This window comes from Hippocampus comes, unplaced genomic scaffold (assembly GCF_001891065.2).
Source record: "Hippocampus comes isolate QL1 unplaced genomic scaffold, H_comes_QL1_v1.1 scaffold25, whole genome shotgun sequence".
Classification (NCBI taxonomy): domain Eukaryota; kingdom Metazoa; phylum Chordata; class Actinopteri; order Syngnathiformes; family Syngnathidae; genus Hippocampus; species Hippocampus comes.
The window spans coordinates 130,126-155,952 of record NW_017804844.1 but is presented as its reverse complement, the minus strand read 5'-3'; the positions used below and the strand labels follow the sequence as shown (position 1 = coordinate 155,952).

Here is a 25,827-nt window from a genome sequence, read left to right as displayed (position 1 = left end):
GTTCAGCGAGGAAAGACTCCAGCTGTCCTTGACAACGGATGAACGGAAGGATAAAATAGAAAATCGACTTCTATCATCTGCTATCGAAATTCGAGTTTGACGGCAGCAAGGGTGGACCGTCGCGAGTCCGCAAGACGAAAACCGCGTCAAAGAAACCCGAAACAATTCTTAAACAAAATATTTTGTTTTCATATTTTTCAACATCAGGCGTGAGTGCGGCAGAAAGCGTGAATTAAAAGAATGAATGTCAAGACATGTCAATCACGTAGATGAGCGCGACCAAACGGGGGCGGGGCATTAACAGGCGATACGCAGGGCGAGCTCACTTCGCCCCGCTGCCTCCTTGACTCGCTTTTAATGACTCCGCCTCCTGGCCCGGATGCAAGAGGGATTACTTTCCATCGGCGCCGGTCGCGACGCAGGAAGTGAGGTTGAAGTGACCTTTCCTTCCGTCGCTTTTGTAAAGGGGAAATTAAAAGGGGCTTGTCCAGACTTTTGATATGAATAGCATGAATGAAACTGATTAGCCAGGAACCCGGAACGGCTTCAAGTGGGCTCGGTGTCCTCATTTTATGATAGAACAGTTACAAAAAGAGCCATGCTTTGTCCGTGATATTGAATGATAATCTAGCAGGGGTGGTTTACAATGTGGTTCGTGTTCCACTTCTTGCATTGAACAGGTGTACCGAATGACCTGGCCTGTGGTTACGTTAGCGGCCGACCGAGGCTAACGTGCCCCGAACGCTGCTAGGCAACCGTTAGGGGTGTGCTTAAAAACAGTCGCTTGGCGTCAGGGATAGCTTGTTGACACTTTCACGAGGTGGTGGTCTCACTTTTGTTGCCAACTGCTGTTTCGACATGAACGGTTGCGGGTTTTGATTTATTTTGAGGGGGGCAGTAAATTGACACGTGCCATAGAAGCTCAATGTGAGATGTCCAAATGTGAACTTTTATGGTGAAGACATTTATTTCCAAGTCTGAAATGGACATTTGAGGGGAGGGAGGGTGTGAATAATTTTTGTTTTGTTTTGTTTTCGCTATTGGCAGAGAGCCATGTCCCTGTCTTGTCAACCGAATTCGCGGTTACATAAGATTGTGTGCTTTAATTTGCCGCCAAGCCCTCTGGAAGTCCATCGGGTCCTGTCAAACAATCACCGGTGTCAGCAGTGAGGCGAGGGCAACACCACGGCGTTTGCTCCCGGCCGGATCTCGCAGTTCCCGGTCAAGCGTATTATTGCAGGGGGGGGTTCACAAGTTCACCCCTCCCCAAAAAATAAAATAGAATAAACGCGAGTTTGAAGGCTGCTGGATCGGCGCAAGCACGTGGGAAGGGGAACGGTCCGATTTAAACGCTCGGGGGACGGCGGGCGCGAGTGTGAGGACGTTATTACATTTGGTGCCGGTGAATTAAGGCTCTCATTGCGACTCAACGCAATGAGAACACGGGAAGTGCACTTATTGCATGCAGTAAATCAAGGCGGGTTTTGCCTCTTGGTGCCGCTTGGAAGAAGTTGCAGTCCTTTTTTTTTTTTTTTTTTTTTTTTAAGCCGTGCACATTAGTGTATGTTTGAATGTGAGCCAGAGGTAAAAAACAAAAAAAATCCGTCATTCAAGGCTGAGCCATCATTGAACATCTCGAAACATGAGCGAAGCCTCGACAATGAAGGAAGTCGTCTTTCGTTGCAGGGACCATCAGAACTGCCTTAGCGAACATGGACCGGGAAGCCCGGGAACATTACATCGTGGTCATCCAAGCCAAAGACATGGCAGGCCAAGTCGGGGGCCTCTCCGGATCCACCGTCATCAACGTCACGTTGACAGACGTCAACGACAACCCGCCAAAGTTCCCGCAAAGTACGTGTTCGAAAACGGGCGGGTCTGAAGGGAAGTTCTTGTTGTCACATCTAAACTTGCATCCACAGAAAATTACCAGCAGTACGTCCCGGAGTCTGCTCAAGTCGGGAAACCGGTGGGGAAGATTAAAGCCAACGACGAGGACTTGGGCGTCAACGCGGACATCAAGTACAGCATCATTAACTCGGAAGGGGCCAACATGTTTTCGATAGCCACCGACAAGGACACCAAAGAGGGAATCATCACCCTCAGAAAGGTAAATTTCCAATGCGCCGATTACAGTTTTCAAGAAAGAATATTTTATGGATCATCAGAGTCTGAAAGAAGTTTTATTTTGAAAATCAAGTGCATCTTAGTCGGGTCAGAGCAGTCATGCCAAGTAAGGTCACATAAGCTAGCAAAATTTTGTTTGAAAAAGGATTTGAAACGCTTGTTCGGAAAGGGGCAAAGGCCGAATGATGAGACAGAAGAAGAAGGAGACGAGAACGTCCAAGAAAAAGTAAAAATACGGTTTTATCGGGACTGGTGATTCGGGAAGTCGGCTCTCCAATGCACTGAAGACCTTGCTTTTTCCAACATCCTGTTTTTGTGAAGCGGAATTTGTCTGCCATGACGGCAACTGTCCATCAAAATATCGCATGACACGAAACCAGTTCGCTGACCGCCGCCGCGTCAGTAGCGCAAGACTCGTCACCCGAAAATTCTCGACATGAGCGTTAAAATCTTCCCTCTGGTCCCGACAGCCTCTAAACTATGAGAGGAAGAAGACGTACACACTCCACATCGAGGGCACCAACACGCACTCGGATCCTCGTTTTTCCTACCTGGGCTCCTTTAAGGACACGGCCACGCTAAAAATCACCGTTGGCGACGTGGACGAAGCACCTGTCTTCTCTTTGGATTATTATATCATGGACGTGTACGAGAACTCGCCCGGCGGCACGGAAGTGGGCGCCGTCACGGCTCGCGACCCTGACAGCAGGAACAGCCCCGTCAGGTAAGACTTAATACAGCCCGTATTACGAATGCGGCGATAACTACGGTAGCTTTCCCAATCCTTGTAAAGTTCGCTATCTCAACAGAGTTAAGTCTGCTCAAGTCGGGAAACCGGTGGGGAAGATTAAAGCCAACGACGAGGACTTGGGCGTCAACGCGGACATCAAGTACAGCATCATTAACTCGGAAGGGGCCAACATGTTTTCGATAGCCACCGACAAGGACACCAAAGAGGGAATCATCACCCTCAGAAAGGTAAATTTCCAATGCGCCGATTACAGTTTTCAAGAAAGAATATTTTATGGATCATCAGAGTCTGAAAGAAGTTTTATTTTGAAAATCAAGTGCATCTTAGTCGGGTCAGAGCAGTCATGCCAAGTAAGGTCACATAAGCTAGCAAAATTTTGTTTGAAAAAGGATTTGAAACGCTTGTTCGGAAAGGGGCAAAGGCCGAATGATGAGACAGAAGAAGAAGGAGACGAGAACGTCCAAGAAAAAGTAAAAATACGGTTTTATCGGGACTGGTGATTCGGGAAGTCGGCTCTCCAATGCACTGAAGACCTTGCTTTTTCCAACATCCTGTTTTTGTGAAGCGGAATTTGTCTGCCATGACGGCAACTGTCCATCAAAATATCGCATGACACGAAACCAGTTCGCTGACCGCCGCCGCGTCAGTAGCGCAAGACTCGTCACCCGAAAATTCTCGACATGAGCGTTAAAATCTTCCCTCTGGTCCCGACAGCCTCTAAACTATGAGAGGAAGAAGACGTACACACTCCACATCGAGGGCACCAACACGCACTCGGATCCTCGTTTTTCCTACCTGGGCTCCTTTAAGGACACGGCCACGCTAAAAATCACCGTTGGCGACGTGGACGAAGCACCTGTCTTCTCTTTGGATTATTATATCATGGACGTGTACGAGAACTCGCCCGGCGGCACGGAAGTGGGCGCCGTCACGGCTCGCGACCCTGACAGCAGGAACAGCCCCGTCAGGTAAGACTTAATACAGCCCGTATTACGAATGCGGCGATAACTACGGTAGCTTTCCCAATCCTTGTAAAGTTCGCTATCTCAACAGAGTTAAAAAAAAAAAAAATCAATGAATAAAAACTGACTTGTCTCGAACCGTCACCCATGTGGCATGATGTCAAGCCGCAAGCCTCGCAGTTCAAGACGCCTTTTTTTTTTCCCCCTCCATGAATATTCCCGTGAATGATTTCTTTGTTTCCCGGTCGAAAGAACCGCGGGCGGTACAACTGCTTAGCACATTTGTATGCGCTCTAAACTCCAGTTTGTGAGGCGGCGCAAATGGGGAAAGACAGATAGCGGCCCCGAGGCGGTGGACTAATCCGAGGTTTTCACCGTGCACAGGTATCTCGTTCAGTGACACTCGTATAGGCGAGGCGCCCGCAGCGATCGAGCGATGACGTGAAGCCGCTAATGAGACGAAGCGCCGCTCTTGCCGCTACCGGTCGACAGTTGGATCACACTTCGCAGCTTCTTGTTTTTTTTCTTTTTTAAATGAATAATAGACGACTTTGGGTCTTTGTTGCTGTCTGCCATGTTGATTTTGTCAACATCCATTGCTATGACTTGTGACACCAATTGGAACGGTCTGAGTTTTGTTTGCCACCTTCCAAACTGGAATGCTCGGCTCGTTCTCGCGCGCGCCATTGCTGACCGAGTGTTGTGTTCAGGTACTACATGGACAAAAAGGAGTCGGACCATATCTACTTTCGCATCGACGAGATCAGCGGCGTTATCAGGACGACGCAGCCGCTGGACCGCGAGGACACTGCCTGGCATAACATCACCGTGATGGCCTCGGAGGTTGGTAGGTACCCGGCGAGTAAAACGTAGCCCCCCTCTTTTCTAAACTCCCACAAATACAGGCGCTCTGGTTCTTTTTCTGTCGGGTTTCCGAGTGTTGACGCAGCGTGCTGATAACAATCACGCAAGTGGGTAAATATTGCCAATATGAGGTGCTTTCAGCGTGAAATTTACAATTGCGTTTCCCGGGGATAAGGTCGGATCATTTACATTTTGAATCGGGCGTATTCAAATCAGATCCGGCGCACTCCTCCTTATAATTGACTAGCAAAATCAAATTAGTCCCAATTGTTCAATGTCCTTTCATACAGGAACAATTAATTAAATTAAAGCAGGCCCCCGCTAACTTTAGCTATCAGGTAACTTGGCTAATTTGTAATCACAATTAGGCAAATCCCCTGCCAAGCAACAGCGCCACCGCATGCTAATGCGCCATTATCTGGGCCGTCTCTCATTTGCATGCGGCCGAGCGCCTCCTGTTCAATAAAAGCAAGCCTTTGAGTGGGCAAGGACGCCCGGAGTCACGCATAAAAGACCGGCAGGCAAAGAATCGAGTGAGTGAAAAATCATCAAGAAAAATGTGTCATACAACCCTCAGGTGCAAACCTCTTGCAGGCACTAATACAAATACAACAGCGGCTGCGTGAGCTTTTTTTTTTTTTTTTTTTTTTTTTAACCCTTTCAGGGACAGTGATTATACGACAGTGGACGTCTTATCATGTTATCAGGTTACAGTGTGCATGAAAGGGTGAATTAAAAAGAAAAACTTCAAGTTGCACCGCGACCAACACTCCGGTGAAAAAGTGAGCGATGTTTTAGAAAGAAGCTGTTTTCTTCGCTTTGGCCTTCACATTGCGTATTCTCCTGAATGTCTATCCAATCTCAAAGCCAAGCCATTGTCAGAATTGAATATGACGAAAAGAACCTACTTGGCCATTTCCAACTCATGTTGTGTCGACAAAGCTTTCATAGTTTATCTCACCCTTGAGAATGGCTTGATTTTTTTTTTTTTTTTGAAAAGCAGACATGTGAAGAAATAATTTTTTTTAAACGCTAGTTTTAAAGCGGCGTCAAAAGCGGAAATGTCAACCCGCGTTTAATCTACATTTGATTGCCATCCCGTTTGATTTAATTCCGGGAGATTATATTCAATCTGTCACTAGGAAATTGTTTTGTGACTGAGTGGGATTAGTAGATAGAAACATTTAACATGAAGAATCCCATTTCTGGTTCGAAAAAGCGCTCGTGGGGGTGGGGTGGGGGTGGGGGTTGTAAATTGCTTGGAATGGAGCTGGATCGTGATTCCGAAATAGATGTGCCAGAAAGTCAGACATAGTAAAGGTGATCATTGAAGGACTGGTTCATTAGCTTTCCCGGAGGCTACAAGCAGGCTAGCCGTTAGCTTTTGCTAAATTAGCCCGATGAAACACAACCCAAGCAAACATTTAGGCATGCCGTACCTGCGAGAAATTGCCTGCAACGCGCCCGCTGAATGGATGTTCGGTTCCCAAGCTTGTCCAATTTCGTCGGTTTACCTTCCCGCCACCCAGAAATATCATGGCCGCCTATTGTTGACAAACATTATGAAAGGTTTATAAAGAGTGAAAGTCAGCGTGTGAGGTCTACCGGCAGCCGGACCAGAAAAGCCGAGAGCGGTCGGCGCGCTAAGAATTACACGGCTGACCTTTTTAAGGCTTTGATATTTGTACACCCATGTGTCTCGCCAGACAACCCCGGCCTCCTCAGTTACATCCCGGTCACCGTGCAGGTGCTGGACGTCAATGACAACGCGCCGCAAGTGGCCGCCGCCGACGAGGAGGTCATCGTGTGCGAGAGCACGAGGGCTGGACAGGTGGGTGGCGGCGCAGGCCTCAGTCTTGTTGCTGCGGCAGAGCAGTCAGGTTTTTTTTTTTTTTGCATTTGCATGAAAATCCTCTCTTCATTGTTTTATTAATTTTCAAAAGCTGACATCTTTGGGGTGTTTTTTTTCTGTGTGTTAGCTTCAAAAAAAACAAAGTAATGAGCCACTTGTTTGTTTTACAATTGCCATTCAAAATGGAAAGAACAAATGACAAATTCTCACAATTGAAGCAGCTCCCAATTTACTCTCACTGCTGTTAGTCATTTTGAATTAAGCAGTACTTTTTTTTTTTTCTTTCTCCCCTCTTCTTTTCCGGAGATAGGGAGCAATCAGTCACACGAAAATGGCTGAGAAGGCCGACTCGCTGCCGGAATAGAAAGACTAAAAAAAGAAAACCTCGTTTCTAATCATTTGAAGCTAGTTGGGGAGAAGTTTGAATTAACGTTTGCGCTAAATGACGCCGCGGCTTTCCTGCGGATTAAGTGTGAGCAATGACATTGTGTTCAAAGCTCGACTGCACACGTTCAAGAAAGCAAGCGGTTTGTATGTTTGCTGTCACGCAATGTGGAACGCTCCCCTGGGTTTATTAAGAAGATAGCTGGCGTCAATTCTTCACAGGCTGCAGCTCAACCTCATTTTATTTGGACGGATATATTAAGTCAACACTCAAAAAGTGCTTGGAGGGGAAAAAAAAAACCCCAATGCTAGCATCGCCATTTTGGCAAAAATGGGAGTGCACTACATGGTTGAGACCAGCGTAGGCAGTCTTGAGTCACTTTAATCACTCTACAACTGCACAAAAACAAAACAAAAAAACTACGATCTCCTCTTTTTTTAAAATGAACAGTCCCTCCGTTAACTTTTTTTTTTCCCCACCAACGAGACTGTTTGCCACGTCGGCCTATAAATCGCATATTGTAAAACTCGCAATTGGACGTAGTGTACTTGGGGGGGTTGGTGAAAGATAAAGCTCAAGAGGAACAAAACCAAGCTCTCACTTGAAGAGAAAAACACTGCTGGCAGCTCGTGTTTCTCCCGAGGCGCCTGTCACCGGTCCCACACTGTCGCCAATTAAAAAGGAACTCAAGTCAGTCCTTCGGGCTGGCCGACACCCGTCGCCATTCTCCGTATTGTTTCAGCTAATGATCTTGTCCCGTGTGCCCAACGTCAGCCCATCCAGACGATCAGCGCCGTGGACAAGGACGACTTTGCCAACGGACAGCGCTTCTCCTTCGCCCTGCCGAGCCAGATGCCGGTTAATCCCAACTTCACCCTGAAGGACAACGAAGGTAATTGAGCCGCGCTGTCGCCTATGTTTGCATTTCTTCTGGCTTCCTACCGCCGGCTTCCGTCAGGGGGGACGGTTGATGTCGGCTTGACATCTGGAGGCCGTGTCAGCAAAATCATGTCGTTTGTCGTCCGCGGCTTTTGGAAAAATTCGTGAATGACAAGTCCAAGTAGTCAGGAAACCAACCGCAAAAAAACAACATAGTGGCTTGGTTGCTGGACGCCCGAGTGTGGGCGCGTGCGGCTGTCGAATGGATTCGAGGCGCTATCGCACTGCGACTCTACCCCGAGCGGCGACATTTATGCGCAGCCGACGGAAGGTGTTACCATGGCGACCATCTGTGGCGAACACCTCGCTTTAGGTGGGACTGCGGCGATCCGAAGGCTTGCGCGCACCCGAGACCGCTTTGGCAGCGGCGTTTGAGTAGTTGGTGCTTTGCTTTAACGTTGTGTATTTTACGTATGTTTGATGACGCTGGTGTCGTTTATTCAGCGATTTGATTTGTCTGTAAAACATTTTTTTAAGTCTGTAAAATTCACTGACTGACAGACAAGAATGTTCTGGTGACAAGTAACAAAAAAAGAAAGAAAAAAAAACAGATATTTGAATTATTTTTCATTGGTATACAGTCTAATAAAAATATATTTAATATTAGTATTCCGATATAATTATTTCCGTAAAAGTTGCACTTTTACATTTCTTTTAGTTTTCTTATTTCATAGATATATTTATTCAAATCCGCATACCTTTAATTTTGAATTATTTTAGTACCATTCCCACTTAGAGCCACAGAGGAGCAGAGATAATTTCACGCAGGGCTGTTTTTTGTTTTTTTAATTTTGATTGTTATATATTATTCAAAAATATATTCAATATTTACATTAATATCAAATCTTTTCTGGTTTTTTTTTTCCTTATTTGAGTGTCAAATTTATTCAAATTCATGTACATTTAATTTTTGGATCATTTGTGTAGTTTTGGAAGACAAGTTATCAACAAATTTGATGTTGTGCTTTTTTTTTTTTTTTTTTAAACAAAAAGAAAAAATAACATGTAAATAAATGGATTCTCAAATGCACTCGCACTTGATGGGCCAAATGTTTCTCTCGAGAACATCAAGACAAAAGTCCCTCTCTGCTTTAGTTTCAGGTGACATTAAAGTGTCGCCCCGCTGTCCTCCGCGGACGTATTACTCGTATGATGCGGGGGGGGGGGGACAGAAATAGCTCTGATGACTTTGCGATTCCCTCCAAGCTAAATCAAATCAAAAGATGAGCGGGTTGGGACGTCGACGGCGTCAGATCGGAAGGGCTGGATGATAAACGTCCGGCCCCGGATGTGCCTGTTTGTCCCCGCGAACGATAAAGAGGCCGCAGTCACCGCAGCTATTTGAGCGCTAATAAAAGCAGCATGATACCATCGGGCGGCAAAGACCCTTGGGAAACTATCAACTCACACCTGCTCACGTTTAAAGACTAGTTCTCGAGTTTTTAATCACATCCAGCAAGAAGAGAGGTCACATTGTGGAAATATTGAGTTCAACTAAAATAGCTGAGATGACCACCTTCCAACCGTCGAGATGACGCGAGCGCGCCCTGATTCTCTCGTAAAAACTCTAAAACTTCCTTCTGACGCTCAGGTTTGAGTCCGAGACTGTGAAAATCGTTTGACGTAAGCCCCGGCCATCAAAAACTTTCACTCTTGCCTCTCGGGAAGAATCTGCCAGAGTGCGGAAAGACGTTAGAAGAAGTTGTTCCCAGGGTGAGATCAATTGTCAGTCAAGGATTTCTCCAACCGGTTTGAAGTCGTCAAGTGTAGGGACCAGACCTTAATCAACAGTTATGTAGTGATCTCTGCTTCGTAGGATTTTTTTTTTTTTTTTTGAAGATGCGGTTCGCCATTTCCCAAATCAAGTCTTGGGAAATCGTGATCCCAAGAGTTTTGATGTCTCTCCACAGTTGACATGAAGCTGTTTGATCATGTGAGGGATGTGCAAGGAAGTCCACTATCATCTCCCCCGGCTTTGAGTTAGTTCAGATCCAAGCTACGCCAGAGAAGCCATCATTCCAAGTCCAAAAAGTTCTTTGAGGCCTGTCTTTGAGTTGTCTGACTCGCGCTTTCTGAGTCCAGTCGAGTTTGTCCAAAGATGTCGAACACCAGCTGCGTTCTTCACGTTAAGCCGCTTCAGCTCCACCGAGCCCACTCGCAGACCGCATCCGCAGTGGCACTAAAAAGAGGCCGTTTGATTTGAGCCCTAAAGTGGTCCGCCACTGCCGCCCCCGTGGATTAGAAGTCCTTTTGCCGTGTCGGCCCGAGCGCCACAATGCGGCACGTCGTCGACAACTGGCGTCTCGTAATTAAAGTAAGCTCCTCTCACACTGCGAGCGGCTTCCTTGCCATCTTTTATGTGGCGGCCGAGCAACAGCGGCTGGCTGCTTAGTGGCAGGCCCTAATAAAAAAAAGCCTCTGTTGTTGTGCGACTGGGAGAAAAAAAAAAAAAATCCCTCACAGTCATTCACACCACTAAATCTCTCATGACCTCCTTTCTGCTTAGTGAGACTCAGACGAGGTGTTTGAGTTTTCTTTCCTTTGCGCTTGTTTGCGCGACTGTCAGCGGGATTATGCGTGCGGACCAATGGGGTGAATTCAATTCAAGTGGGAGCAAGAGCCAAGGACGAGATAGACACGGGGAGGGTTTTTAACACTGCCGGGTGGGTCACAATATTTGCTTGCAGCTGTGTGACGCGCATGGGGGAAAATGCCGAATGGTGTTGTAGCTTGTTGTCTGCAGATGTAATCTTCTACTGGCATAAGGACGATACTGATGATGGACAGAGTATGCAAGAGAGAGGCACACAAAAAAGATGGTGCGCTTAGAATCAAATGTGAGCTCTTATTTTTGCCAGCTGGAACGGAATTCAGAACAGAATTATATACATGAGCATATATCTATCTAGCTAAATCATAGACATGAGCATCTATCTAGCGAGCTAGCTAGCTAGCTAGCTGTCTTATCTATCTATCTATCTATTTAGCTAGCTAGCTAGCCATATAAAAACAGTGTGAAAATACTTCTGCTTATGTTAAACCACTGTTGTAGCTTTATTGAAAAATAGTCACTGGAGGGATAAAAAAAATGTCCCAAAATTTCGCAAGCACATTGCTGAGTTGGCAACATGGACAACTTTTTGACCGCAGAAATAAAATAAAGTTGAGTAAGCGTTACATGTCAGCAGGGACACGCTTTGAACCACGTAAGCTGCAAGAAAAAAAAATCTATTTAGAAAGACAAAACAACAACAAAAAAGTCCTACAGGCTTACAATGATGTATTTTCCAGCATCATGTGGAATAATGAAGTCGGCATATATATTTGTGTTTAAGCAGCTATGCGATTATTTCTGACTGCAGTTCATTTCAGTCACTTTAGCAAAGTTGACTTTTAAGAGGAGCCATTAGTGACGGCGTGCGATTCTCTTAAATGTCAACGTTGCGCTGACAGAACGTCGGCGAAAGCGGGTCAAGCGCTGGCGGCAAATCGACCGTCATTACAACTAAGCGCTTGGTGACTAACTAGCAAAAAAAAAAAAAAAAAAAAAAAAAAGATATGAAAAGAAAAAATAACCTAAAAGAACACTTTCGATATTTTCAACTTAAAGAAAAGAAACTCACAGTCATCTATATGTGCTTAAGTGCGAAGATTAAAATAGAATGTAAACTGCCATTGTATACAATACCCATTTTTAATAACTTGGAGGGCAAATAGTTTTCAATTTTAACTTGCAGAACACTCACTGAACTTGCTTTGCTCCAACAAAAAATGTTCACTTCGCTCACAACAACAAGTCAACATTTTACTCTTGTGCAATTAAAAAAAAAAAAAAAAACAATTTGGACTTTCATTTCGTCAAGCCACAGCTCACGTTGTTACGTTCCAGTTTCCGCCAAAGCTCTACTTTGTTCTTTTTATCTGTCATTTTGTGATGACATTTCCCTTCAGAAGGCGACGAAAGGGGGAGATGATCTTTGAATAACACCCCCCCTCCCCTTCCCCTCCCTTCGCCCATGCATAAATAGATCAATAGATTTCTGGAGCCATCCCTTTGTGTCCCCGCAAGAGGCCGTCTCACATTGCGGCTGATCAGCGGGCGCGCACACAAGAGCTGTCATGGCCATTGACGTGCGGGGCGTTTAATTAGCCTTCGTGTCATTCATACTCGCGGGGGAGTGGGGAGGGGGTGACGTTTTTTAATCTCTCTGTGCAAAAACACATAACTTTTGAAGTTTTAGCTCCACAGAAAAAAAAAATTGTAAATGTAATGCTGATTCACAAAAAGGCATTTGTTCAACACATCTTTGTCAAGGACAGAGCTGTTATGTGATTAGTCTCTGCCGAGCGAATGTGATATTTTTATCCGGCCAACTAAATCGCCCCCCACCCCCTCCACGTCACAGCGTAGGCCGTCGCGTTCCTGCGGCGCTTTAACGTCCGCTTCAGCACATCCTGGAAGGGGAAAAAAAAGTGCTCCGTCCACTTCAGTGAGCTCTGGCCCAGGCAAACATGTCCTGGGACTATATTTTTTTCATTCTTCTCTGTCCAGAGAGAAAGTGTGTTTTTTTGGGGTTTTTTTTAATACCTTGCCATGTGTATGTTTTCGTCCCATGAAAAAAAGTATGTATGGCCCTTTCAGGACTGTTGATCCATGCGAACGTCCAGGACGGTACTGCAAATGCACTGTACGAATGTGAATGTACTGGCCGCCAGATGTGTCCATCAAAGGTTTTACATGTACGGTAGCTTTATGTCGTCTTTTTTTTTTTAAATAATGAAAATTTTTTTTAAACAATTAAATAAATCCCATTTTTACAGTCAACAAAATCATTACTTTGACGCCATAGCAAGCAAACACTATGGCCCGAGAAGTCATTGTTTATTGTACCATCCACACTCAAGGTTTCATGAAACAAAAACGTATCACAATCTTGCACACGCGCTCATGCAGAAACTAAACCTCACTAAAAAGCAAAATTTCGAACGTTGCAGAATTAAACAGTAAACAGCAGTAAATGTCGATCTCTGGCTTGTAGGCGCACGAGATCCTTCTATGATGTTTTCCCGCTCGTAAATTGCCACGCATGCTTTTCCGTGATCAGAAACCGAATCTCTTATTCTGTATGCACTTAAAGAGACGAGATGGTGTCTTCTTGAGCTGGTAATTGGGCGTCCGCGGACGGCAAATATGCTGCTCGGCTAGTAATGATGATGCCGTCATCGTGCTTCAAAACGCGCGGCAAGAAGCGAAGTGCAATGCAGCCGCCCTGAAAAAGCTATAACGAGGTTTCCAGTCGCTCTTCGGAACACGTTCTGCCTCCTGGCTGATTACCTGTGTCTCTCTCACACACACACACCCACCATAAATGTACAACACAACAGTCCTAACACTGCAGATGGCCGTCACGCCACGCCGTTAATCAACAAGCACGCGGCTCTCGCCCACCCACCTGCGCCTCGCGTGTTCTCATTCATGTGCGCTGCCCGATTTGCGGTCTGTGAGAAGACGCAGCCGTTAAAAAACATGCAAACACTCAACAGAGGCAAAGGCGCAGGTGTCTGCCGAGGCGGTGCTGAGGACAAAGGGAAACAGCTTGCATCACAACCCGAGCTTCTCAAACGAGGATATTTGAACGGCGCTTAGCTCATTACAAATGCAACGTATGGCCAGAAATCATCCACAGCTGAGAAATAGTCCAACACACAGTAAGGCTCGAATGACTCAAGATTTTTTGGCGTCGACTATCATGTGGTGAAAGTAGAGTTGCAGTTGATTTATCATTGACGTGATTTTTTTTTCGAGACCATAAGTGTCAAAACTATGTCCCACCGACCATATGTCTGGAGGTCCAAAGTGGCCCGTGAGCCCAGAACACAGCAGTTTTTCCCTCAAATAAACTGTTGTTGCTCATTTTGTTCACTGGGGGGCACACTGACAACTACTTGAATGACATTCTGAAATTTGTCTGTTACTCAGAATTTGACGGAAATTTAAGCTCTCGTTTTTTCTCAAGAAATTACAGATTGATTTGCAATAAGTAGAAATAGTTTCAGAAAGTGCTTGTAATTAATCCAAACAGTCAAAACAAAAAAAAAAGTAACGCTGGAGTTTATTCGTATGCAGCGTTCAATGATTCCCGGCAATTATTCAACACCCTACAAAACAGAATTCACGCCCCCGAAAAATGTTGATAATTGCCAATAGATGCAACAAGCTGGCCACAGAGCACTGTTTTCCATTAGACAAGGCTATTGTCTAACGCGGTGAAGCTCCTCCCCTCACTTCAACATCACTCATTGGCACCAAGATGCCACAAAACCGTCACCTGTACACATCAGGTAATTCTTGAAATATGCTGCAATGCTGCACAGCTACAAATAATCCACAGTCAAAAAATAAATAAATAAATAGTCCGGGGTCCACATTGATGTGTTTTGCCACACGGCTTCCTGCACACTCTCATCTTCCAAGTTCTTATTTGCATGCACACACTCTCACATCCTCCCCCCCCCACTTCATCTCCTTACCACCCGGCTGCCAACCCGCCTTCGTGCTGATTCGCTGATATGGCGAGTCCGACTTAATAAAGCTCGAAGTGCGTGTTGTCATTCCCACTGTCCATCAATGCGATTATTCCAGGGAGATCTGTAAGGGATGCCGGTCTCAGCGTGTAGGAGGCGTCAGGGTACATCCATCCGTATTATTTTATCCGTATACCCACTGGCACGCGTCAGATTGGGCGACAGCCAATCACGGATCACAGGGACAAACAAACATTCACACTTTCATTCAGAACTCTTGACATTGCAAATCAGAGCATGCAGGCTGAATTTTTTAAAAACATGTTTTAATGAATTATTACTACTGTAATATTGATGTTCATAAAAGGTCATAGATCAAAGGAAGTAAAGGGAAGGCGGAAGTAAAGAAGTTTTGATTTCTTGCTTCTCTTTTTTGAATATGTGTAATTAACCTTGATTTTTAGTTTTATTTTGTCTCTTCAGATTGTTTTAATCTCACTTTTCGGTGGTTTGGAATAGCAGTCGAGTGACACAGGAGATTATGCGTGTCTTTTTGACCAGCAGGACTTTTTGCTAGCCTTGGTTGTTCTGGATTATACTCTGCCCCACTGTCGTATGGTGTCCTGCAGGGTTCAATTTTGGGGCCCCTGTTGTTTTCATTGTATCTGCTGCCCCAGGGTACCATCCTCAGAAAGCGAGGTATTTCCTTTCACTGCTATGCGAATGACAGGCAGATTTATGTCCCACGAAGCAAAAACTTTATGGCTTCCTGTACATTTGCAAGTTCATTTTAGGATTGTCTGACTTGTCTTGAAATCTTCACGTGGTCCCGCCCCACCTTCCCTCCTTAGAGCTCTCTTTGAGACTTTATGTACAGCATTTTGTATGCAACCTTGGTTGTTTGTAAAGTGCTCTCCAAATAAAGCCGAGTCGAGTTGGGTGGTGGCGTTTTGCCAAGCGTCCTTGTTTTGATGTCACAGACAGCACGGCGAGCATCGTGGCCCGGCGGCGGCGCTTCACCCACCTGACGCAGGAGCTGTACCAGCTGCCCGTGGTGGTGTGGGACAGCGGCGAGCCGTCCTTGAGCGGCACGAGCACACTGACGCTGCACGTGTGCCCGTGCCAGCGCCACGGCAAGATCCGCATGTGCCAAGGCGAAGCCTTCCTGTCCTCGGCGGGCCTCAGCACCGGAGCGCTCATCGCCATCCTGTTGTGCATCGTCATCCTGTTGGGTGAGTTCGGCACAGGTGCCAACAATAGTCGCACGCACTCTGTACCTAAGTAGATGTTCAGTCGTTCCTGGATTTATGACCAGTGTTGCCACGGTTACCTTGAAAAAGTAAATAATTTACTTTATTGATTCCTTTCTTGAAAAACTTGATTGGAATTGATTGTGCTTGTGTGAGTGCTCTGATGCGCCGTGCGATTTGCACTACAAGTAATTATTCCTTCATGTCACTCGTGTCTTTGCCTTAACTTTATTGGAAGCCCACTTCCAGAGAAGACGTGTACATAAACTTGTGAACTGTGCCAGGTCCCCCCCACCCCATCCCCCAAAAATGCCATGATGTTATGAGAAAGAATTGCCGTCGAAAAACATCCAGCGTCAGCTCGTCTCGTGGCCCGCCGCAACATTCGGACCGGACGTGATGCGACGGAACGCGTGGTGCCAGCCACTGTCTGGGGGTGTTAGCGCTTGAAGATGATGCATATTTACGCTGGCTTTCCTCGGTCGGGAAAAAAAAAAAAACGAGAAAGATGCCAGCGGGTCGCGGCAGAGGCTTTCCTGCCAGATTGCATGTCGAATGTTGAGAGAATGTAGCCACGCTGAAACATCAGAGGAGAAAATGAATGCCGGTCACGACTTCACCAAGGTCACATTCAAGTACTTCTAGTGAGCACTTGCTCACGATAAGCACAATGCACAATAGAAATCCTCAGAGCCAACAAAATATTTATAGTCCAACAGGCACTCCCACGTATTTCAACAAAAATTGTAAAATTTTGTTGATAAAATTAATGGTTTTAAGGCTTTAAAATCTCTAAAACCCATGAGCCTGCGGCCCCCGATTTGTAGGAAAAAAAAACCCCAAATAATCCAGAGTAAAAAAAAAAGTCAATTTTGTTCCATTTCACACAATCAAAATATTCGAATAAAATTTGAAAAGCGGCGCGTCTGTTTGAAAAGCTCGACTCTGCTTATCTCGCTTTCCCCCCTTGCAATGGTGTCATCATCTTCAAGCATTGCTTATCAACAGCCAGCACGCTCGCATCGCGCATTATCCCCACGTTAGAAGGAAATCTGTTGTTTATCCATTGTCGAGACGCCTCTTATCTGTCATTTAGTAAGGAAAAAAAAAAAATCTATTTTAAGAGTTGGCTTTTGATTTTGACCAGCTGGATTCGGCTGTGCTGGGTGTGCGCTAATGGAGTGAAATGAAGTCCCTTTTACATGCGGCGCTGCCGTAAAAAGACGCCATTTATTTGAGCAGATGGTGCTCCGAACATGCCGGACATCAGAAGAAGCGCAATTTCGAAATCACCTTTCTGAGAGACCCAAACAATAACCGATGGAGGAATAACATGGAGTCATGTGACTGAACACACCATGATCATGAAAAGTAGCCATTTTGTTATCTTACACACAACCCCAAATTAGTATTTTTCAGATAAATCAAACAGAAATGTGTGAAATATGACACACGTTCATGTCCTTCGAACATCATTAATGAAATATTCTTTCCGGCCACTGGATATTTGTTGCATTGTGTCGCTATGTTTATTTTTAGTGCATTTTATTACAGCAAGCGTTGTAAATTAGCCACACTGACACCGACGAGACGCGCACGGCCGTCAAGCGGACAGCTTGCGTCGGAAGCGTCAGCCGAAGCGCGTTATCGATTTACGACTCCCCGACACGCTCGGCTGGTTTTTATTGTCCCGTTCGAAGAATCAGATAAATATAGACAAAAATAACATAAATAAATCGGCGTATGTTTACGAGGCAGATTTTGTGTGGTGAATGAACACGCCACTTCATGCCGGCATTAGCATGACCAACGCGGTAGTTGTACTTTAATGGGATTGCATCCGCTTAATTTAACACGGAACTCGTGTTAAATTTATTTATAGGACACGCTCGACAGTCTCCGAGCGAAAAAACAATAACATAAAATACAAACCCATAAAAATGTAAGACCGTGTAATGCTAATAAATGGTGATGCATTCCTGGGAAGGCGATCATTGCTTGTTTTCCCGACAACTGCCACTTTGCAAAATAGAAATAAATAGGACAAGAAGTAATCCGCGGGCAAAAATGTAATTTCGGTCAGTCATGACTGTATTGTGATCCTCCATTACTTATTTATCACAGGTGATACGTTTCAGATCAATTTATAACCAGTGATGCGGGGAATGTGATTGAAAGTGAAGCCTTACTCTAAAATATCAAATTTCTTTCCAGTAACGCCCAATTTAACGTTACTTTTTTTTCCAGTGAAGTAATCTGATTACAGATACTTCCTGTACGGCGATTGCAAGCAACTGTACGTTATAGAATACATAAGAATGGTAGTCAAGGGTGTTTATAGCCTGTGGTGAAACATTCGGGGACTTTACAATTTGCATTTCGGCCCGGGAGCGTGGCGTCACAGTATGCGTCGTCACATTTTGACCACATGAAAAATACCAGTGGAGAAAAATCCGAGATTTCAAGCTGGAAATCTCGTCAGTATTTTGAGTTGGTGTCAGCTCAAGAAAATATGAAGGTAGGTGGCCCACTTTCTGCTGTTGACAAAGTATTATCTAGCTTCAAAAATACGACCAGTATATCACATTAAAAAAAAATAAATAAATACAACAACCAACATAAATAAGTACCCGTTCAGTGAAATTGAGAAATACTTTTTTTATGAAAATAATCATTGCGTGCAAAGTCAAAAAAAGCTTGTGTATTTTATTTATAATTTTTTAAAAACTTATTAAATGTTAAAAATGTACGCCCAATTAGTATTGGCAAAACCGGTTGTCATTTTTTTTGCTAAAATGGATTTGGTTGCATCTGTTGAGTTCAACTCATGAAGTCACTTTTAATCATGAAAGTTACTTTTGCAAGGTAACTATGGCAACGGCGATAATAATGCACTTTTTAACACCTGCTCTCACTCTCCTGCTGTCAAGAAAATTGGCAATTGAGGAAATGATGAGACACGTCTCCAAATAAGAGCACAACGTGGTGCCACTCCTGAAGCCGACTATGTAGACCGGAAACTCGAGTCTCTCAGGGTCGTATCTCGTTTTGTATTCGTATCGCCTCGGAAGGCAGTACTGCGGTGACAGGGAAAATGCAAATGGAAAATTTATCGGTCGTTGACTCGTCTTCGGAAAGCGGATCCCTCAAAAAGACCAAAGCCATACTAGTCTGGGAAGGACATCCCCTTCACCGCTACTTTGCGGGGGCGGGGGGGGCTTCCCTCAGGCTGGAGATTTACAGTCGCCTCATGCTGGATAAATTGGACCAGAGACTCCTTTTGCCCTCTAGCAATAGAGTTGAAGATTTTTCACGGGTGAAGTAGAACCGGTACGTCTTTGCTTTTTTTCTGCCAACTGTCAAGGTCTCGTCTGTGTGGTGTACTTTCTCCGAAATTGTCCCGACTCTCTTTCACCCTGACCGAAAGTCAAGTATCATGAACTGAACTACTTGTAACAGGTCCCTCGCTCTAGCCCCACTTGCTGTTTCATCAATTTTTGTTGTTTGCCCTCCCACCACAGCCATCGTGGTTCTGTTCGTGACGCTGAAGCGCAGCAAAAAGGAGCCGCTCATCATCTCGGAGGAGGACATCCGCGAAAACGTGGTCACCTACGACGACGAGGGCGGCGGCGAGGAAGACACCGAGGCCTTCGATATCATCGCCCTCCGCAACCCGGCCGCCGCCGAGGAGCTCAAGTTCCGGCGGGACGTACGCCCGGAGGCCAGGCGCATGTGCGGCGGTGGACCCCGCGGCCACCGAAGCCCCTCGCTGCAACTGGACGAGGTGGACGTGCACGAGTTCATCAAGCAGAGACTGGTCGAGGCCAACATGGACACCAGCGGGCCTCCGTACGACTCGCTGCAGACCTACGCCTACGAGGGCCAGGGTTCGCCCACGGGCTCCATCAGTCCTTTGGACTCTCCGGGGACGGGAGCGCAGTCTGAGAAAGACTATCACTACCTGGACGACTGGGGGCCTCAGTTCCAGAAACTGGCAGAACTCTACGCCGAGGCCGAAATGAATATGAAGACTTAAGTGTGCCACTTTGCCCCTTCTCAGCCAAAACCAGAATGAAAATCTTTTGGAATCTTTGCTGACAAAATGAAGATCCATTGTCCAGTGGTTTTTACCCTCCGAACTGAGAATTTGTTTGTTTTTTTTTGATCCTGGCTCCTTGGTGTGGAACTACTTACAAGGATAAGATTTTCAGAAGAACGAACAACGCTATGGGGAAAAATGAAAGGGATATTTTCCTTGTGTATATTTTTTATTGCTCAATAAAGATGCGATATCCATGTGGGTGGATATTACGTGAGAAAGTGCACGCTTGGCTTCTTCCTACACAGTCTCTTCTGGATCCCATCAGGTCGGCTTCTGTTCTTTTTAATCCACGCGGCCTTTTAAACACCCGTCGACACGGGCTGTCAGCTGGACAAGTTCTCCTGTATTGTCCACGGCGTTGAAGTTAATTAAGGAGGCCTTTTTTTACAGCATGTGTGGGTTTACGGCGGGAATATTGCAACGGATGGAGGTAACGATGCTCCGTGGGGCAGTAGAGGAGGCAAAGCGTAAAGTTGGTGTCTGACGGAAGCTGGCGAGCAAATGATCCTCATCGTGAGCCACTTCGGAGGCCTGATGAAAGCGTTTAAGATTATGATTGTTGGTGTAAGTCCCAGTTGAGAAAGATTTTGCATGACTGTGTTTATCTCAAACTCTGTAGGACAGAATCTTTTTTTTTTTTTTTTCTCGATTCCAAGTCTTGTTTCTCAAAGTGTTATGTTGCTTCAGCTTTTATACTCTTGACATTTGCTTCTTGAATCTGGAAAATTTAACTGGAGCCTTGGCAGGTCCAATTGCCTAAGACCGATGGTTAGCGTTTGTTAGCTTAGCATTTGTTCAAGGCATGGGCGCAATGGCCGCTGGGAGTTTTGGAGATTGGCGTTGGGGATGAGAATAGGTGTGAATTTTGACGATCAGTCATATTTTTCTGACATTCACCAACATTTAGCTTTGTTTGTGTTTTACATTGTCCCAGGCGGCTTTAGTCAACGAAATATTTTTCGTCAATGAACCTTTTATCACGTGAGGTAAAACGAGACGAGCGTCAATGAAAATGCTGGTCACGTGATGAGACTAAATGTTTTGAAAATAAAAACTATGCAAAAAGGCTCTTAATTTTCGTTGACCAAAACGAGACATGTCGAAAACGTTAGTTTAGTCTCTTTCTCGTAGTTTTATAATTATGACGATGATGATTTACCGTGTATTTCCGTTTCCGGTTTCCGGGCGACGTCACTCAATACGGTCAAGCGGGAGCATTCGGATTTACAAGATGCATCTTCACTGCGTTCGACAAATTCAACAACGGAGAAAGCGACCGATGTCTTTGGGAAAAAAGTGGAATACTGTAACGACGTTTGGCCACACTCTTGTTACGAAGACGTGGAGGAGGAAAGGAAATGTTTTGCGGGAAAAGACGGGATGACGTCGGCTTTCGAGACAGCTGCAGACGAGCACGAACATGAAGTGAGTCAAAACTTGATTTGTTCTTGAAACTGCTGGTTATTTGATGTCAAAAATATACGTCTGCTGCACTATTGTTTTTGATGTTGCTTGTGACAACTAATCTTAAAATAACACCTCCGCGAGGTTACAGTTGCTGTTGCCGCTTATTCGGTTCAGTACACGCCAAACGCGTTGTAGTTGCAACAAGCACTTTGTTTGGATTTATGTGAAACTTGAATGGATTCATTTTTTATTTCATTGTGATGCAAGCACTTTGTTTGGATTTATGTGAAACTTGAATGGGTTCATTTTTTTATGTCATTGTGATGATGTTTTATGTAAATGGATATGAGTGTAGCGCTCACATACTTGGTTTGGAAAATAATTGTTTTGTAGAGCAGAATAATTAAAATCCCAGCGTCTTCCTTATCTGAAATGTACTGCACGTTTGGTACACGGAGCACCCTAAATTGGTCATGTCTCAAATGTGAATTGTTTTTCATGTCCTTGTTGGAATATGAAAGCAGACAAGTTCAACTTCGACGCTGCAAATGAACATCGAATTGGATAATGTCCAGGTCGTGTGTTGAAGTCTGTGGACGTTTCCACCAACCGGCTTTGTACGTTGACTGTGGAAGAACCTCAAATTGTTTGGACTTTTTGTTTGATTGCGTCGAGAGACAAGGTTGATATTTGGCCAAAAGTTGAATTTCTTTGCCTTACAAAAGCTGACGACAGTCTGGAGAAAAGAGAACCGAGCATGTGATGAATATTTTAAATCCGGCGTCTTTCTTTTCGCTTCCCACGTCCTGGTTTTGGTCTCCTGACTTTTTTTTTCCTTTCCAAAGAACGCTGTGATTGTGCCTTCTCTGAGGGTCCTTTCAAATTTGAGATCTTTGTGGTTGTGAGGGGGAAAAAAAGGCAATTGAAATAAGTGCATAACTGCTGCGCCCATGGGGACTGGTGTGCAAATTCAACATACATACGAATCCCAATTTTAGCTCTGGGCTAATTAAAATCTCGATTTGTAATGCATCATTCTGAAATGCCCGCATAAAATAACGTTGTTTTTTTTTTTAGATAATAAAACTATCTTTTACAGAATAAAAGTGAGATACCGTGAGAATACATTTAAAATATGACTTTCCTTCCTCCATAAACTTTGACTTTAACGGCATTTTAGGACTTGATCTAAAATACGACTTTAATCATGCACGATTACGACTTCCTACCCCGGAAAAAATATATCTTTCTTCTTGTAAAGAACACAACTTTTTTTTTTTCTCAGAACATTGCAACTTTTCTTCCCTGGAGAAATATCAGTTTGCGATTGAAACAAAAAAAAAAAAAGTCATCAATGGCATTAAGAGGGACGCAGTGCACTTATACTCAGTTGTCGTTAGACTTTGAGGCGGGTCCTCGAAACAAAATTCTCCAACTTAAAAAAAAATATATTAATAACCGAAGTAGACGCTGACAAGGGGCCTTTCCTGATGTCGCTTTACATTTGTGTGAACAGCTTTGCGTTTTCAGCAAAATTTAATTATCAAATGAGCGTGTTTTTCCCCACCCGAAAATCACTCCGGGCCGTAGTTGCCATGGGAAACAAAATGGCTGAAATCCTTCATTTTCTCCCTGCGGGGTAAAGAAAAGTCAATACCAAAAAAAAAAATAAAATAAAAAATCCGCTTCACTCCCTTCACACCACGTGATTTCCCCCCACCATTTTAATGCAATTAAGGCTCTATTTGATGCGATGGCACCGGCGTGACCCCGTCGAGAAGCGGCGCTGACGACATCACTTCCTGTTGACACAAGCCATTGTTCTCCTCGCACAATTTATGGAGGAGATAAACGACTCTCTTTGTGTATGTGTGTGTGTGTGTGTTTCCAAGCCTTGAGTGGGAAAAAAAGCTCATCTGTGGGCAAATAGTTGCTTGTAAATGCTAATTAAGCAACCACGCACACACAACACATTTTTTCTTCTTTCTTTTTTTTTTATTTAGCTGAGAAATGAACTCCAGCGCTAATTAATTAAAAAGCACTTGTCGAGTTTCCGCTCGGGTGCCAAGTGTGTGGAGAAACCAAGCGGGAGATAAGCGGCCCTCGCCGCCAGAGGTTTACGCGGATTAACGCGTCACTCCTGAAATAAAGATTTCATCCCCGCAAATCTATCAGAGGGGGCCGTCCCGTCAGAGGTCTGCTCACCAGAACAAGAAGTGCAGTCCAAGGTAGAAGGAAAGATTTCAAGAGCTCACGCTGGAACTTACTGGGCTCGAAATCATGAAGTTTTGTATGGAAACTTAAATGTACCGTCCTTTTTTTCCTAAATACAACAACATAGGTCACAAAAAGTAAACATCATAGTCCTAGATTTGGAATAATACTGTATACAGTACCAAAATAATAATTTGAGTGAGTTGATTTCTGTGAAAAAAAAAAAGTACAAAATGAGTTCTTGCGCTTAGTTTCCCCCCCCCCCCAACAGTTTTGTGCCATCCTTGAATGGTAATTTTTAAGAGCACCTACTTTGTCTTTATTTTAAAAAAAAAAAAAAACATTTTGTCCTACATCTGGTTGGAAGTATGTGGTCCTCTGTGCCCCATAATGGTCAAGCTGTATTCTGCCCCCAGCGATTGTTTTTCAGTGCAGTGCAATGCCCCTAGTGGTGGAAGTATTGTATTACAGTGCAGTGCAGTGCCCCTAGTGGTGGAAGTACTGTATTACACTGCGGCGCAGTGCCCCTAGTGGTAGAAGTATTATATTACAGTGCAGTGCCCCTAGTGGTGGAAGTATTGTATTACAGTGCAATGCAGTGCCCCTAGTGGCGGAGGTAGTTAGAACCACCCAAAATGTCAGTGGAGTAGCCATTTTGAATCAGGACAGTGGAGAGGAGTGATCACATCCACTTCCGTCAAGCTGATTTAGCCTGAGGAAAGTCTTTTTTTTTGGGGGGGGGGGCATCAGAACATTAAGGGTGAATTGAGTCAATCACCCGCAAAGGATCTGATTGTGGCAGAGGCCTAAAAATAGTCAAAATAGATTTGACGTGCAGGTGGCGCTATACCGTCGTAGTCAGAAGCCTCAGGGTAAGCGTGAATTTTGTATATCAGGCCAAGGGAAACCACGTCGAGTTTTTGTGTGTGTGTGTTTGTGTGTGTTTGAGGTCGGAGGCTTGGCACGCAGCTCCGGCGCCGCATCTTATAAATGTTCATGACTCCTGAGCGCATGAACATGATTTGGAAATAAACACATCAAAGACGCAGAAAAAGCCTTTCAAATGCAAGCTCGCAGCAGTCATTAGACGACTTTCGAAGGTTTGGGAGTTTTGTTTACTGCTGCAAAACTTTTTTTTTTTTTTTTTTTTTTTTTTTGGGGTGTGCGCGTGCGGTTGGAGACGGGGACTTGTCAGCATCACGTTCGTATTTGTTTTCCATTTTATTTGTCACGTTTGATCTGTTGCTTCAATGGTCGCAAAGTAATGGTTATGGTTTCAAGGCAGGGTTGGGGTTTGAAAACGATTGTTTTAAGCCGGCGCTATGATTTTTAAATCCGGGTTTCAAGCGATGGTTAGCAGTTCCAATCAGTGGTTACAACAGTGGACAGCTTATCATGCGATCAGGTTCCAGGGTGCATGAAAGGGTTAAAAAAAACAATTAGGGTTTCAAGTCAGGGTTGATATTTCAAATTAAGGTTTCAAGGCAATGTTAAGGTTTCCCATTTTTGGTCTCAAGTCAGGGTTACGGTTTCAAACTAGTTTTGTCATTTCAAGAGCTACTGTTTCTAATTTGAGTTTTCAACCTTAGGTTCGGGCTTCAAGTTCAGGTATCAAACTAGCAAATAAAGTTTGACGTTCCGCTTTGAAACCAAAGTTAAGACGAGGTTGGGCTTTCAAATTAAGGTTTGAAGCCTGGTTTCAAGTATGTCCGCGGGCGTGAGCAGCTCGACCGATGTTGTTTATTGTTGCGCAGCCAGTGTTGTGGCCTTCGCTGTTTGGACAAACTGCCACTTGTGGTTTAGCTCCAAAACATGCGGACGGGCTTTTTCTTTTTTTCCTTTTTTTTTTTTTTTTTTTTTTTTTTTTTTTATTCGCATGAGCGCCTTCTGAAAAATACGTCGGCCATCTTGCGAGCGAGAAGGTAAACAGGTCAAAAGTTCCGAGTCCTTTTCTGTTGCTCTGATGGGATCTTTTCGGAGGCTTCCCGTATATATCGTTGTTGAGCTGCTAAAAAAAAAAAAAAAAAAAAAATGGTCCTCTGCTGTATTTTGGGCACCGTTGCTGAACAGAAACATTTCTTGTTCGCATCTGACGTGACGGCAAAAGCCCCATCAAAGTCTTTCGATCTTGTCAGCGTCTCCCCAAAGGCCTCATTATATTCTTAATTCTCAATTATTCCCACAACAAAATTGAGCACACCTGGCACCCGCGCGCCGAGCCTGTCAACGGCGAACCGGGACGCGTCTCGCCGGAGACGAGCGGGCTGACATTCAAGCGCGCGGGCGGTAAACGAACCCCCCCCCCCCCCCCGCGAAACCTCACAACGGGTCCGCGGCGGGGAGCGTCCCGATGATGGATGGCAACGCGGCGACTCCCGAGACCTCGGCGAGCTCGTCTGTTCCTCCGCCGACGTCGTTTATGTCTTGGCGCCGGCGGGTCTTTTCTCTC

General features: G+C 44.9%; 1 protein-coding gene across 6 annotated transcripts in view; it reads left to right on the top strand.

Annotated features, from left to right (window-relative positions):
- LOC109519016 (cadherin-18) overlaps positions 1-19,980 on the top strand; it is a 123,152-nt gene extending 103,172 nt beyond the window's left edge. For 5 of the 6 annotated variants that reach the window (XM_019875269.1, XM_019875251.1, XM_019875277.1 and 2 more), the window contains 8 exons: positions 1,687-1,854; positions 1,923-2,110; positions 2,598-2,851; positions 4,551-4,687; positions 6,411-6,535; positions 7,716-7,833; positions 15,386-15,637; positions 19,177-19,980. In XM_019875269.1, coding sequence (XP_019730828.1) covers positions 1,687-1,854; positions 1,923-2,110; positions 2,598-2,851; positions 4,551-4,687; positions 6,411-6,535; positions 7,716-7,833; positions 15,386-15,637; positions 19,177-19,691 — 1,757 coding nt within the window. In that variant the 3' untranslated portion in view covers positions 19,692-19,980. Of the gene's footprint in view, positions 1-1,686; positions 1,855-1,922; positions 2,111-2,597; positions 2,852-2,973; positions 3,106-3,592; positions 3,847-4,550; positions 4,688-6,410; positions 6,536-7,715; positions 7,834-15,385; positions 15,638-19,176 lie in introns of all 6 variants that reach the window. The other variant, XM_019875295.1, reaches the window with a different exon arrangement.
- The last annotated feature ends 5,847 nt before the right edge of the window (positions 19,981-25,827 follow it).